This window comes from Caloenas nicobarica, chromosome 10, assembly GCF_036013445.1.
Source record: "Caloenas nicobarica isolate bCalNic1 chromosome 10, bCalNic1.hap1, whole genome shotgun sequence".
NCBI lineage: Eukaryota > Metazoa > Chordata > Aves > Columbiformes > Columbidae > Caloenas > Caloenas nicobarica.
In genome coordinates this window covers 8,093,958-8,109,949 of record NC_088254.1, presented here as the reverse complement: position 1 = coordinate 8,109,949, position 15,992 = coordinate 8,093,958, and the positions used below count along the sequence as shown (strand labels likewise).

Here is a 15,992-nt window from a genome sequence, read left to right as displayed (position 1 = left end):
ACAAAGCAGGCTGCTTCTCTGGGTTCTGACTGGCATGGTTTTAATTGCATTAGAGGGAAGCAGACAACAGGTGGGAAGGACAGAACTTGTCTGCACAAATTCAATCTTTTGCAGACAGCAACATCTGGATGACTGCCTAGACTACCCTAAAAAGGGAGAAAAAAAAGAGAAAAGGCAATTCCACCGCACTGAAAAGATGGACATCTAAAACAAATCAGATGTTTCACATTGTAAAAGTGTCTATTTTCCTCTAGCCAGCACAGAACCTAGAGGACTAACTGAAACATAGATGTCATCACTTCAGATATAAAAAGAAATTGGTTAGAGTAATTCTCACCTCCATATAGGCCATATGTGAAATCCTAGGCACTCAAATCACTGGGAATCTTGCAACAACTTCAGTAGCATCAGTTTTAGCTCACTAGTTACCTAGTTTAGATATTGCTTTTTCGATTATGCATCCCAATAAAGAGCATAAATAAATGCAAATACCTTTTAGAATCTTCAGCAGTATGTTGATTTGCATTTAAATCTTATTACATCTGCAGAGGAGACATATGATAACACTGAAATCATGCAACATAAAGAAAGCTTTGTAAACAATCTTGTGGATCATGAGAACTGCTAACCATCTAGAAATTCAATATACAAACAAAATAGAGTTTAGACTCGGTTCTACAGCAAAGTGTAGTCTACACTATGTTACACTGGGGACATGGGGTTGTGAAAGGGGGTGGAGAGCTACATCGCTCACTTTTTAATTAGAAAAAGCAAAGCAAACCAAACCCCTGGCATCTACAATTTCATGAAACAAGCTCTCCATTTCCATTTTTAGCCAAACCTTTGTTATGCATGCTTGTGGTATCAGATGTCTACAAATGGCTAAAAACAATTCTTAGAAAACAATCCTATTTTGCATTCCATCATCAAAGATTAAACAGTATGTTGGGGAGACATTCATTATGGTAGTAACTTAAATTCCTCATGTTAAGTACTGTTCATAGTTTACAGTAATTAACGAAAATAGCCAATCAATAAGAATGTCTTTAAATGCCTATACTACTTTGAATAATCTAAATATAACTGTGGTTATATCGAGCTTTGTCTTGGATAGGATATGATTCCAATTAAAGCTACAATAACAGGCTTTAAAATAAAAAATGACCTGATCCAAAGACTTAAAGTAATTAATGCACTTAATTAACATGCTGCCTTTAACCTTACATCTCTTGTTTAAGGCCAAAAATCAAACGTGTTTTTGGCTATAATGAGTCCTAGTCTTGAAAAGCCATAAAATATAATGGAAATATTAAATTGTGTAATTAGAAGCAAGCACGTGTTTAAGTATTTTGCTGAATGATGGCAATAAGCAATAGATGGAGATCAATATCTACAGTTATATCTGTAAGTGTCTGCAATTCACACGGAAAAAGTTCACTGGCTCCCACATTTATTCACAATAGGAAAGAATGACTGGGTATCTTCCTTCAAAATCAGAGAATAAAAAAATTGCTTTGCCAATTACTTCTTAATCTAGAAACAGATCCTCAGGACAATGACAGCCTCAGCACTAATAAATCAATTAGCGTTGTTGTAACTGTTGAATGTACAGTGTAACACTTCTGCTTATGCAGCTGTCGATTAGACAAATACTGAAGACAGAAGAAATAAAACCTCTAAAGATACGTTGGTTGGTTGTTCACTGCCTTGTAATAAAAGCATTAGAGTGTTTGTTAGTTGGTGGATTAAAAACAAACAAAGCCAAAACAACAACAAACCAACACAACAGGTGACTACCACAACATCAGAGAGAGGTTGCCATGCTCATGTCTTTTAGGGAACGATGATGCCTTTTGCTGTGCATTTATATATTCCAGTTCCCATGCATTCACGTGCAGTCTCCAGAAGCATGTAAAACCACTGTAATAAATTATTCTCATTACTATTCATTCTGTATTGCAGTAGCACTTGTCACACCTGGGAATCCCAGTTCTTCTCTAAACTGGCAAGCCAGTTGGCACTTTCTGGATTATGAAAACCTGAATGTTTATATTTATAATAGTTGTTAACATCTCTTTGGAATCTAAATAACATTGTTCATAAACTTACACAAAAGTTTCATGGTTTAGAGGTGGATTTGACAGTGCTAGGTTAATGGTTGGACTCAATGCTCTTAAAGGTCTTTTCCAACCAAAACAATTCTATGGTTCTAAGGCTCTGAGAGCTTTAACATGTGTAGTTTACCCAGGATATGACAGTTGCATAAAGCTTAATGTATTCTATTGTCAGTGCAAAGTTAGAAACTGAAAGCAAGCTGTAACTTGGCACTCTTAGTTTCTTTTGCCACCCTTCAGAATTATTTCTTTACTTTATTAGAAAGCATAGGCCACCGAAGCCTAATGCAAATAGGCAGCAACTGTGATACATACCCATACGGAACACAAACCACTGCACATACTCATGGAATCATAAAATACCAAGTTGGAAGGGACCACAAGTATCATCTGGTCCAACCTGTCTTGGCAAAAGCAGAGTTTAGACAAGATGGCCAAGCCCCTGTCCAGCTGAATCTTAAAAGCATCCAGTGTTGGGGAATCCTCCACCTCCCCGGAGAGATTATTCCAATGGCTGATTATTCTCATTGTGAAAAATTTCCCTCTTATGTTGAATTGGAGTTTCCCCAGGAGTAACTTGTTCCCATTGCCTCTCGTTTTTTTCCATGTGACTCCTTGTAAAAAGGGGGGTCTCCATCATCTTTGTAGCGACCCTTTAAATACTGGAGTACAGTGATGACAACATCATTTCTAAGTGTAATATAGTAGCTAATCAATGAATTCAGCATTTTTTTATTACTGTAAAGTCATGGCTTCTCTACATATTGTTATGTTTCTTTCAGCAAGTGTGAATTGCATTAATACCACCATTACTTGGACAAGCAAGTAAGATGTCTAGACTATGTGAGCATGTAACACAAACATAGCATTCACAGGCACAATTTCTTCACCACTGCAGTCTGAATTAACTTTACAATCTCTTGCCTAATGATATATTATAAATAGATGGAAACCATATGTCATTCCAGGCTATCTTCTCCCATGCTTAAGTGTTAAGTGCTCAATATTAGACACTGAAAGGTCTTTCATTACCTCGATTCTTGAAAGGTATCATTCTCACTGCTTTGAACCACTAGTGCTGTTTACGTTATCCATGTCTAGTATTCCAGAAAGAATGAGCTTGTTTATGATCTGCTCAGTGTTCATGTAAAGTTCCAGATTTGTTAGATGTAAAATGAAATACTGCTAACAGCAGCATTTGGCCTCTGAGGTACCCACATTAGTCAAACCAAAGTGAAAGAAATAGTCTGAAACTAGAAAGCATCCCGGTTATGGATGTAGCAATATACTAGATGCCATGCACTATATAACAAGAGTGAAGATCGCACACAAGACTTTCCCTAATATGGAAATGGCTGCCTAATTAGGAAGATTGCAACAAAAGGTGAGATTAAGCATTGTCACCCTGTTAACCAACAGATTACAGCACCAAGAAATCTGATCCTGCTGTCTTGATTACATTTTTTTATACTGCACCAATAAACCGAAGTCTAAAGCAATCACGAACCCATCAGTTTGTATTTTCCAAAATGGATAAAATAGGTATACGTAAGGGCCTCCTTAAGTCAATGTATTCCCTGGGCAGGAATACACACTTGTCCTGTACAAATACATTTATTGGGGATGCTGGATACTTCTCATGCTGGATTTGGTATAAATATTCTAACCCACAGTTTTCTAGTTTGTTTGTTTTACGCTCAGCATAATTTCATCAGTCAAGTATGTTTCTGCTTACAATACATCTATCTGTAACTGAAAAAAACCAACCAAACAAAACAAAACCAATTAAAAAAAAAAAAAAAAACCACAAATGCAACAACCCCCCCCACCAAAACACCAAAAAAACCACCAAACCCCAAGCTAAACAAACCAAACACACAAAACCAGCAACACCAAAACCGAACAACTCAGAACTGGAGAAAAATCAGTTTTTCTACCATTAAGAGTTCTTGATTCTTCACCAGAGCTTCCTGGCATTTGATACAATAAGCAGAAGCATCTGTCCACTCCAGCTGTACACAAGTAAGGCACACAAGTTCCAGCTCTTTTCACCACAGTAAATAGAGACGAAAGTTCCTCCCAATGAGCTTATCTTTCTTCCCCCGAGAGCAGACGCCTAGCAAATCTAGCCAACAAAATCAGATACTTGGGTTGTATAAACAGTCCTTTAGATGCAATTTCTTTTAGGTCACGCTCAAGAAAATCCAGCTTTGGGGTGATGTGTGTAAGCAGATGACAATTAGCCTTTTGTAAGATTGTTTAAATCTGTGTAGCCTACACTCTCTATTTTTTCGTATGCAAAAATCAAACAGTTTATATGTACTTTTGAGTAAAAGTAACTTTCCCACACCATAAAGCGAAGTGATAGCTAGTGTCTTCTTTTTCCTCTCCTTGTTCTACATGTGTAACAAAACACCAGGTCTTACAAATCCCCCAAAGACTGATGCCTCCAACTTAAACTAAAGACAACAATAATTTCACTGAAACTGGACTTCAAGATGCAGCAGAATTTGTTGTGGGAACAGAACCATATTCAAGTAGACTGCTTTCCCAATCAAAACAAATAGCTGTTATTGAGATTTTGAATATGTACACTGGCCTCTCAATGTTGCTTAATAATATGAAATAACAAGTATTTGTCTCAGCTTCTTTAAATAAACTAGCTAACAGAAAGCAGTTAATCCTGATGTGTCACTACAATAAAAGTAGCAACTGAAAGCATCAGTGTCACTTTTACAGCCTACAGCTCCAACTCAAAAAAAAAAGTCATCACTTGTACTGAATTTGCAGGATGTGGACAGAGATGGTGGACTCAATACTGTTTGTACAATAGCTTAACTTAAGCTGCACATGGCAAGCATTTTAATAGGTTAACCTTTTCATTATTATTATTTTAAATAGTTTACATTATAAAAGCATGACCATTTGAAGTAGTAGAACAAGATATTTCACCTTTATCATTGATCTACAGAGACCGGAAAACAAAGTTTTCAGCTATTTCCACATTCATATCTAAGACTTGGTCCCAGGCAGTGGAGCAGTTTTACTTACTTCAAAATGCTCAGTTAAGACTTCTTCCCAGTACCCTTTTTTTTCCTTTAAAACTGACAGGGATCAGCTTTTGGTTTGCATCAAGCGAATCACTTCTCCCTTTGTTCCACTGTGGCGGCATATCCGCAGCTCTATTACTTTTTCAGATCCTATATCAAAAGGAATGTAAGAAATACAGCTCTTCATCAGCCTCCTTACTGAAGATCAAGTTTCGGTTGCATAATAAACAGTGACTCTGTATGACATAATGGGGCCTTCATGCATGATATGGCTAAACTGAAAAAAAAAAACCACCCACATCATTATCTGCACTTGCCTAGATATAAAGGAAATTTGTCTCAGAAAATGCTGCTTATACCACCTTCAATTTTTTTTAGATATCAGAAACTCCTTAGTAAGCGACTACAGTAATATATCCCACAAGTCCGCATGAATTGCCAAACAACTTTGATAAACACATAAAGAACACATAGCATGCTAACAATTCTAAGATGACCTGGCTGCTTAAAATTCTGTGTTCTTAGGTCTAACATCACTTTAGCCCGTCATTCACTAGTTTCCTAATAACTAGTAAAAATGTAAGGTTTTTTGTTCCTACTGGTTCTATTTGAAAACAACATATGCAGCCCAACATTAATTTTTCCTTCATTTATAATAGCTGTCTAGCTACCCTCGCTTCAGGCATCTAGCAATTCTGTTATGAAACAGCTGCTATTAGTGAAAAAAGTTCAAACTGGCAGCATTCACAGACTGCTGGGAATACAGAGCATTTTAAGGAGATGTTTCTACAACTCACAGTCAAAACCCCCTAATTCATTTCACTTAGTTTTTTCAAGACCCTACCTTACAGCCTCCAATCAGGATTATGCTTCTAAAGCCTCAGTATCAGAAAGTCTGGCTTTTCTCTGGATTTTCCCGTGGAGAACTTCCTGTTCCTCTAGACCAATTCACCCTTCTTAAAACATTTTTTCCAGCCTTTTATTGCTGCTGAATCTGATTCAAAAGGGGCCCATCTGCTCCAGCTACATCACCAGGAGAGTTCTGCACTTTCACACAGCTGCTGAGGTTTGTCCCCATGCAGAAGCTGGAATTGCTCCACCCACCCCCTTTGCACAGAAATGATGTAAAGGAACTGATGGATCCAAAAAAACTTCTACGTAATCATTTCTATGCCGACTATTTCTATAACTTAAACTCTCCTTTTCTCACATTTTGCAGGGACTTCATTTGTTCACTTAATAAATGCACCATAAAGCTTGAGGGTGCAATTTTCCAATGGCAAGAAAAAATAATCCTATCAAATACACCAATCTTACTATAAATTCCATGCAGCAGTTCAAAAAGCCTGAAGGGGTGACTGTTTCTATTAAATTCTATCAACTGCTGGAGCAGTTTCTTCAGGACTATTAACATTTCCTTAGAATTTAAGTGACTTAAACCTCCATTAAATTCTGTAAAGGCTGAAAAATCAACTACCTGCAAGTATGCTTTAGAAGATCACATAACATAAACCAAATTGAAATTACATTTAAGAGTATGCATGCCACTGTCAACCTGTAACACGCTTTGAAAAGGGATTCTCTGACAACTCAGATGCACTAGCTTGACCTGAAAGCAAGTGGACTGTATATTCCAAAACACCTACGACCACTCCTGCTGCTCATTCAAGGCTATTTTCAGGGCACAGAAACTTACAAAACCGTATTTGCCTCTCTGCTCTGCCAGACAGTCTTGTCCAGGTAAAATTTTAAAATAAACTTAGTTTTGAGCCATAGAAATCCTTGCAGGAAGTTCTAGTTCTCTTTGGTTCTGAACATTTCTTTTTTATAAATGAGCTTAAGTTAAGTAAGATCAATTTGAGTAAAAGAATGCGCAAAGCTTCTGGATTGTTTTAGTTAAGATACAATGGAACTATAAAATTAAGTTTCAATGGCACAACTTTCTACCTGCATAAGAACACTAGCCATGGGAATCAGCTGGACTTGCTAACGGTTCCTAAATTCCACTTCTGGGCAGAAGCTGGCAAGTTGTTTGCAATGGAAGTTATCGTACTATGGAACAGGTTTTTTTCCACCCATTCACAGCTGATTTTGGGGGCAAGTTGTGTCTCATCTCTTCATGCAGCATTAAGAAGTATTTTCTTTGCACACAGTACTTCTCTACAGTATCTGTGAAGGGCAGAAGTGAAGAATTTATTTTTATTGATAACAAATACAAAATTTTCACAGTCACAGAAATTAATTACAACTGAACAGTAGTCATCAGTTTCCTTACCAAATGTAATGCATGCATTTTAGCTCATTTGACCTTGCCAAACCTCAAAAATAAATCATTTAGTAATCAAGAAATGAAAGAAATTACATTATTAACATATTTTAACAGAACAAGACTAAAGCCTAAGTGAATATACCTCAAATTCATATTTTACCTATAATAATTGACACAAACTATTACAAATAGAATTAATGAAAAACACTTGAAAACAAGTTTGGGCAATTTGTTCAGTTGAGAATTAGGCTCACTAATTGTTGATATACTGAGAACTGTGATACCATTGATGTGAAAACGTGTTCTATAATCTCACAAGTTAAACAACAATAATAATAAGTCTTCGTCAAGTCCAGGGTGTAAAAATAATTTATTAGCTTTTGCTCATTAAAAAAATGGCTACTATTCTCGATTTTTTTTTTAAACAGCAAACAGTCAAAAGGTGAAAATTGAAAAGTGTTCAATAAAAAATAAGGCAGGCAGAGTGTAAATTTGTTCTTTAAAAATCAGTGCTCTAGCACTACAGAAGCAAAGGGTAGCAGAAAAAAATAAACAATAACTTAGTAGAACATGGCAATCACCAAGTTAATTCTATGCTATCTCATCGCTTTAGCCAAGGAAGCATTGTTAAAGCCGTCTGCAAGTAAACTTTTATTTCAAAACTATCAAGAGTTAATTAAGATTTATAGGCATCCCTTCGGGGGGTGTGAAATATGCCAGAGCAATGGTAATTTTACATTCTATTGTTCTAAGTTTGTAAAACATCACAGAATACTGAACCCAAAAGCTTGCAAGACAACAAGCCTTGACTCTACTGTTTTTGATCAGTGATCCGTTGTAAGCAGAGTTTCATGTAGGAATTTTTATTGCGTATTTCTATCACTGCATCTCTGACAAGCTCAATGAACATTTGAGGCCAGAGCTTCTGCAACGACTCATTTTTCATATTGATGTCAGCTGCTTCTTTCACTAAGTTCTCGACGTATGTCTGGCAAAATGTTTTTCTTTCCTTGATTTCCTGCATGGGAGAACCATTACACATCGTATAAGACAAAGGAAGAAAAGATTAAACAAGAGCAAACCCAAAAAACACCACAAAAATTTAACGAATTAAAGAACATAGTGATCAAGTGAAAGAGGCCATTGCACACTTTTTCCTGTTGGTTTTAAGTTGCATGGCCCAGGGTTTAAGTCCAGCTATTATGAGTGTGGCCACAGAATCTTATTATTATTAAATTCATAATATTCCTATTACATTCATTAATCTATCTGAAAGCCACTTTTAGTAGTCATCTAAATAGCTTTTAATAGCACTATGATTTTTGTTGCCTTCTGGCACAGCAGTGAAAATTTACAGAAATTATTAAGCACCAGACTACTTTCATTCCTTCCCTCCCTCCCCTTCCCAGCTTTTCACAATTAACAGTGCAACAGTTTGAAAGTATATGTTTATCTACCTGCCCTAATTAGAACTAAGCACATTGTCACAGAAAAATATGCCAGTACACAACCTTTCTGCAGGCTCCCAGATGGACTCTGGCAGCAGCATGGTCCCTAACATGTACTACATTAGATACTGGAGTAACCTGAACCTTTGAAAAAAAAAAAATATAATAATAAAATATTGCACTTCATGCAACTACTAGCTCCACCTTTTAGTCACTCAAACTGCATTAATCCCTATTTCTGCAGAGGTCCTATAAAATGCCATAATAGCCTTTGAACAAGAAGTTATATTGGTGCTTAATATCTGACTAGTTTGATTTATGGCACTGTTAAAAATGTTAGGTCGTGCTTCAGGCCATCAAAACAGAAGCTTTCTTAAGCGATAAAACAGAGAAAATACCTTCCAGCTGTTTGATCTGAAAAACCAAATTATTAATCAATGACTCAGTGTCATCTGCAGCAATAAACTTATTCAATCACATTTATTAGGTTAGTTTACTGCTGACAGGGAACTTGAATAGTGTTTTTTGCCTCTTACGCTTCTCTTGTGACAGTCTGTAATATCTGCTGGCACATACATAATGATACAACAATGAGCAAGGTGTGAATGGCTGCACTGGGAAGAGAAAAATGCATATGTTTAATGGAATGTACAAATACCAAGCTTATTATAGCGCTTGTTCCATGGTAAAGGACAAGAGGAATGCCTCACTGTCTTACTCTATGCCATTCAAAGTTTTAAGAGCTACTATCACAGCTTTTGAAATGAAAATGTTTTCTTAATTTAATCTCTCCACACATGCAGTCACTGTCTCTTTTTTATGCTATGGATCTGAGACAGCAAAACCACAATGCAATAAGTGAAATCAGTATTTAATGAACTCGATTTAATTTCTTGCCATAGAGAATTCATATATTTCCACATAATCAAAAATCAAATGACAGGACAAATGTGAGAAGCAGAGCGCATACAGCTAGAACTCACGATGATTGCTCAGAAAGGATATAGTGGCTGAAAGCACCATGTTCTCCCTGGGAACAATTTCCCTCTGCCCAAGCAAAAGAATTAGCAGATCAGAAAGGCAAAGTAAAACAAGCGTGACTGATGCACTTGTCTGAAACAAGCCAGCTTGCAATTTTATTAATAATTAAACCTAATACATTTCCTAACTATTTCTTTTCTTGTAGCTCATTTAAAAGCTAGGAAACAGCTCTTTCTTACCACAGCTTGTACTATCTCAAATCTTGTCCAAAGGTGTTCTTCACCAATTCACTTTGGGATATACTTTCTGACTTTCTAATTCCATTAGAAAATCCTAACATATGCAATATATATTTCTCTTTGCAAAAAACTGTGCTCACTTCTTACATTTTACTAACACAGGTACATTTTATTATGAACATAAGGCTCGTAGGTGAGAATGTACTTCTGAGACTGTGGCACTGTTCAGGAACCACTTCACTGAAGAAGGAAACTGACCATTACCCAGTATTCTGGCAAAGATCACTTAGATGAAATGTTTGATCATACGTGTAAATATGGTAAGTGGTAACATTTTAAAACCACCATTCTCAATAGCACAACTGAAACTTCATATACAGATAAATTCCATTAGTAGTAGTCTAAGGTTCTATAACAGACAATGAAAGTATTTTTTAATTATATACTTACTTCAAGCTTTTCCATATGAAAGTCCTTTGTCATGTAATTCAACATTGCCCGAGTTGTGCTTTCATTTCCATTTCTTCCGTTATCACTACTTTCCTCACTCCCAGTCCCGGATTTCTTTCCCTTTCCCTCCAGCAGATAATGGAATTGCTTCCCCCTATGAAAAGATAATAAAGATATTTACACTTTTAATTATTGGAAAATTTTAACATGCAGATGTTTGTAGTGACTGTGAGGTCTTTTTCTTGAGCTTTCAACTTCATTGCATCCTCATGTTACTCAAAATACAGGACTCCATATATTCCTCCGTTAATTTGCTTCTATACGATTGACTTCTTGACATGTATGACATAGTGTCTCCTAAACAGGAAGTCTTGCAGCTTAAGCTTTTATTAATTATGTATCTATAAAAGACTAAAACCAGTATTTTGAGCACCTTTTTTCTTGCAGCACCAACTCTTAAATCTGTTAACTGTCATAGTCACCCACTATAAAATACCCAGTAAAAATAGTCAGTCTTCATTGTGAAAGTCCATAAACCTTCAACAATACCAGTACAACTGGAGAACTAAACAAGCAGCGCATTTGTGTGCACGTGCCTCTTACTCTTACAGAGCAGACTTCATACAACTTCTGGGAAAATGTCTGGCTACACAAATCAGGAGATGCTAATATTTCTGCAATACGCAGAGAACCTACCTTCTGTAAGATGTTATTTGTGACATTTTAATCTTCCTACCTAGAAAGAATTTAGCATGACTGCATGCAAAAGAATTAAACAATATGTTCTGGACAAATTCCAGTTCAGTTCATTGTATGTTACCTAGATTCTCCGAATAATGAAAGCATGCGATAATGCGGCAGCTCAGAAGATGCTACATATGCCAGAATGCCAAAGAGCCTTTCTGCCATTACAATGTCATTTTCGGTAACCTGTGAGGGAAGGGGCAGAAAGGGGAGGAAAAAGAAAAAAGCTGAGCTTCAAACCTGGCACATTCATATTTCATTACATATGTACATTGAGTATTAACTGAAATTTATTATACAGAACACTGCATGCAGATCTGTTCCAGGCATATCTTCAAAACGTAGATTTGCTTTTACTGGCAATTTAAACATACTTAAAAAGAAACCAAATGAGGTACTTGTGCTTGTTTTATTTCCTGTAATTCTGGAAACTTTAATGTATACACATGCTACCCTGTGCTTCATTATAGTCTTCATGAAATGAGGAGTTTTATAACTATTTCTTACATTGAATATCTGAAAGCCAGACATATTAATTCTGCTCCATACAGCCTGCACTTACAGAAGGTCTACTGGAAAATTTCTGATCAATTTATGCTGGAGAAATGAAAAGATTCTGGGCACCCAATGTTGAAAAGATAAGTTATGGTCTCTCTTATTTTGGCAGCATCATAGAGAAGGCTTTATAGAAGACTAAAGAAACCCCCCAAAATAACTGTTCCTCCATTACACTTCGTGAACATTAAGTTACAGATGTCTATTTAAGCTAATTTTGAGGATTAATTTTACAGATTTCCATTTTGTATAAAGAAGGTGGAAGGGTTTTATTTTTTTGGTGTTTTTTCTTGTTTTTTGTTTATCTTGGCCCATAACCTCTGGAGACCATGGCCTGTTTCTCCTGCCCTGATGGCCAGACTGCGAACTGACTTCAACTGCCAAAAGTTTGCTGGCACAGTTTCTAGACTCCTGGCTTTCCAGTGAGTGCAGAAGAAATCTTTATGATCAACTAAATCTGACCTGGATAACACAGGGCAATGAAACTCAGTGACTTCTTAACTTCTGGATCAGATTTAATTTTTGTTCATCTTATATTTTTGGAAAGCAACCCATTATTAAATAAAACTTCAATATTCACAATATTTACTAAGTACTTCCAGACAATTTCTGTGTTCTGTATTATTAAAATGTGTGAGCATAACGGAATTTTTATCCAAATTAATGTGCTGTTACCATATCTTTATTTATTGTTTATAGACTATACATCTCCCTTTACCTAAAATACACTGCAACAGCATAACACTGGGAGAAATTAACCAGAGAAAACATAGGTCAGTAAGTTAGAAATGCAAAGTCAATTTCATTTTCACAGTGTTTAGATTTGCTCCTTTTCACTAAAAATTAAATATGTGTTACTTAGTAGCCTAAGAATAGATGAACTTGCTGAACTGTCTGTTAACAGAAACAAAGTCTCAAACAAAGAGCGCAGAAGGCAGCTAGCGAAACAAAGACCATTGCGGGCAGAAATGTCTGCTGGAGAAATAAGCGATTTTAATTTATTTATTTATGTTAAGAGAAGCATAAGGACCAGGTCAACAGAGACAGCAACACTGAATACACTCTCTAGTTCACAGAAACTCATGTTCTCTCTCTTACTCCAGTACATTGTTTGCTCCATTAATCACAAAAAGGCTATAACGGTAATATCACATAAACCTAAGTCTATTATTCCTGCTTCTTGCCAAGTGCAGAAAACAGGCCCCCATTTGGTTAATGTGATGCATCTGTTACATCATACGCCACACCACTTGGTGTAAAGCATTTTGTAAAGTTCAGTAACTTCAAACCTTGACAACTCCTAATGAATCTGAGATTACTACCACTGGGAAAAAACTTCAAATAGTGTATCTCAATGAAGAGAATTTGCTTCTTCACAGTTAGTAAATGTAACAGTTTGACCAAGGAACAAAGTCATTGTTAGAGGGAGACTAATACTCAGTTTCTAGCCTGGAATATAAATGGAACAGAAGGGGGAGGCTGGGGAGAAAATAAAAGCTTCCTTATACAATTTTTTAAAAAGTCTTAGAAGTCCTAGAGTTATGTGATTTATTTAGTTCATTCAGTTAGTATATATTGCTTTTACTCCCCAACTCTATGTACCTCAGAGCCAGCAACACAACAGTCTGCACAAACATCACACACAACTATCAGAATAGCAGAATATGCACGTTTCCCTTTCTGTCATCTGAGACCATTGTTTAGGGCTGACCTAAGGTCTGAGTGCACATCTCTTTACAGTGAAACAGGATTTTCTATTACTGACTTTAAAAGGTAATATAGATCTGCAAAGTTGGATGCCATGACTTCTGCTGTAGACTAATGAAAAACAGCGATCAGAGTTCTTATCTTTCTTCTCCTTGGCTATGACACTTTTCAAATGATTAATGACACTAGGAAAAAAATTCTGTGTGCACATCTTCATATAGCATGGTCTGGCTGAAAAAGTTTGTTGAGGACAAAAATGTTCTTCAGTCATACATATTCAAGATTTGATATATGCCCTACATAAAAAGCATGCTGTGCTGCATGTAAATCCATTTACTAAATTCATCCCCAAGCACTATTAAATTCAAAGTTTTTCTTCAAAGACTGAATTTGCTGACCTGAAGATCACAACAAGAACATTCAACCTTCATTTATTTCCCCATCTCCTTTTTTTTTGTTTTTAAAAATCAACTGCGATGGGCATCTTTTGTAAAGTACTAAATTCAAGGTTATTTGAAAGCTCTTGTGGGATTCCTGACTATCGCTTTTTTTCTTTTCCAGATACCGTGCTGTTGGAGTGAGTCGTATCTGCCTTCATCCTTCATCTTTTCTCATCCTCTCTCTGGCAGTTAATTCAGGTGAGCTCTAACCCACTCCTGCTCTTCCATGCAACTAATGTGTGTTTTACAGAACTAAAACCAAGTAAACCACAACATTCATGCTACGGCTGTATCAGATAACAAGTAAAATATGGAATCCAAAACATATGTGATGATGACGACCAAATTAAAATACCAGACCTAAACACTAAAGCTATGTATCATTTTTGCTCTAACTTAACTTCTATAACACCACTTAAACTTCTTTAGTGTTCAAAATTGAATGTGCATTCAAATACTGGGTTGCATTGTAACTACTCTCACTCCCTTTCTGATCAAAGCCCAAGTATAAAATAACCATTTCATATGCTTGAGTAAATGTACTTTCAATTGATGTAAAGGGGAATACAAAGTACAAAGAATAGCAATATTATTGTCCTAACTTTCTATTTATTTAAACATAAAACACACACCCAACAGAAAACCACACACCAACAATCTTGTACAAAGCAAGGAGAAAAACAAACAAAACCCCAACCAAACAAAAAACCCGCAAACAAAAACCCCAAAAAGCCCAAAAAAACAAACCACCACACCACAGAAAAAAATATCTATTTGACAGACTCTTTCCTGTGACAGGCTTAAAGAAGAAAATACAATTTTAGCTACATTTTGTAGCACTGGAAAATACAAATGATCACATACTATAAATTACTAAGTAGTCTATCAAATGCACATTTTTGCACAAGTATTCAATGTCAGCACTATGATCATCTTGAACATAGTAAAGAAGTGCTTCTTAAAATCAAGTAAAATCATGCAGGTTTTGTTGTTGTTGTTAGTTTTGTTTCATGATTTTTTTTTTTTTTGAAACACATGCAGAAATAATAATAAAAAGTCTTCCCTTCAGGTAAATCCCAGCCACTCAGGTATCGATTTGGCTTGTCATTTGCAATCGCAAACATATGAGACAACACATTTTTATGGCAACTAAGAATTTTATCAACTTGGCTAATTCACAGTGCAGTTGGACTTAAATGCACAACACAAGAAATTCTCTGGTGAAGTCTGCTTCATTTCCCCCCCCCCCCCCAATACTGAAATGATACTGACAGTGTTCTGCTCATTTTATTAGCAATTAATCCACTTTTTTAAAAACAATGCTAATTTATCTTGTAAGACCAATAGCAAGAAGGATACAACACTGTCCTACCTTTACTCCATTTATCTTCTGTAGATTAAAATGGTTCAGTCTGAACAGAACATAGTATTTCCACAAAGTGAAGCTGACAACCGGATTTCCCTGAGGATCAACTGTCAGCTGTTCAAGGCGATGCATCTGGGCCAATGCATTGAATTGCTGCAGTGTCATAAGATTCGTCTCCTTAAACTTCAGGTGCTTAGAAAACAAGTCAAACGACAATAAATTAAATAAGGAAACAAAGAGTGAACACAAGGATGCCTATTCTGTGCAACTCAAACCTTTTTCAAACTCAGTCTTCAGGTCTGATGAAGCAACTGAGCTCACTTCCATTTGAGGTCTTTGTGGCAAAACGTATCAATGTATCAACCAACCAGTGTATAACATGTATTTAGAAATTTCAACATTACAAGCCCCTAAGTAATTTATAAACTCTTTAGTAACAGCACTAATATTTTCAATATTATAACAAGCAGTGATACTACTTGAGCAATGTTCATTTTAATTCTGCAAGTAAAGCAACAGCAACAGCCACACATAAAAATGAATGTTTTAAAATATTCTGCTTTTTTGGCCATAGCAGGCTGGCATTAAGTCACACCCTGCTGTTTATTTGAATCATGCCCTAGGACAGT

The 15,992-nt window shown here is 36.1% G+C and overlaps 1 protein-coding gene across 1 annotated transcript in view; it reads right to left on the bottom strand.

Moving 5' to 3' along the window:
* Positions 1-7,658: 7,658 nt before the first annotated feature.
* The window catches only part of LRRC49 (leucine rich repeat containing 49), a 46,409-nt gene continuing 38,075 nt past the window's right edge, over positions 7,659-15,992 (bottom strand). Inside the window, exons 14-17 of the mRNA XM_065641783.1 lie at positions 15,370-15,555; positions 11,372-11,481; positions 10,552-10,705; positions 7,659-8,451 (exon numbers count right to left, since the gene is read on the bottom strand). Of these exons, the coding sequence (XP_065497855.1) occupies positions 8,245-8,451; positions 10,552-10,705; positions 11,372-11,481; positions 15,370-15,555 (657 nt within the window). The 3' untranslated portion in view covers positions 7,659-8,244. The remainder of the gene's footprint in view (positions 8,452-10,551; positions 10,706-11,371; positions 11,482-15,369; positions 15,556-15,992) is intronic.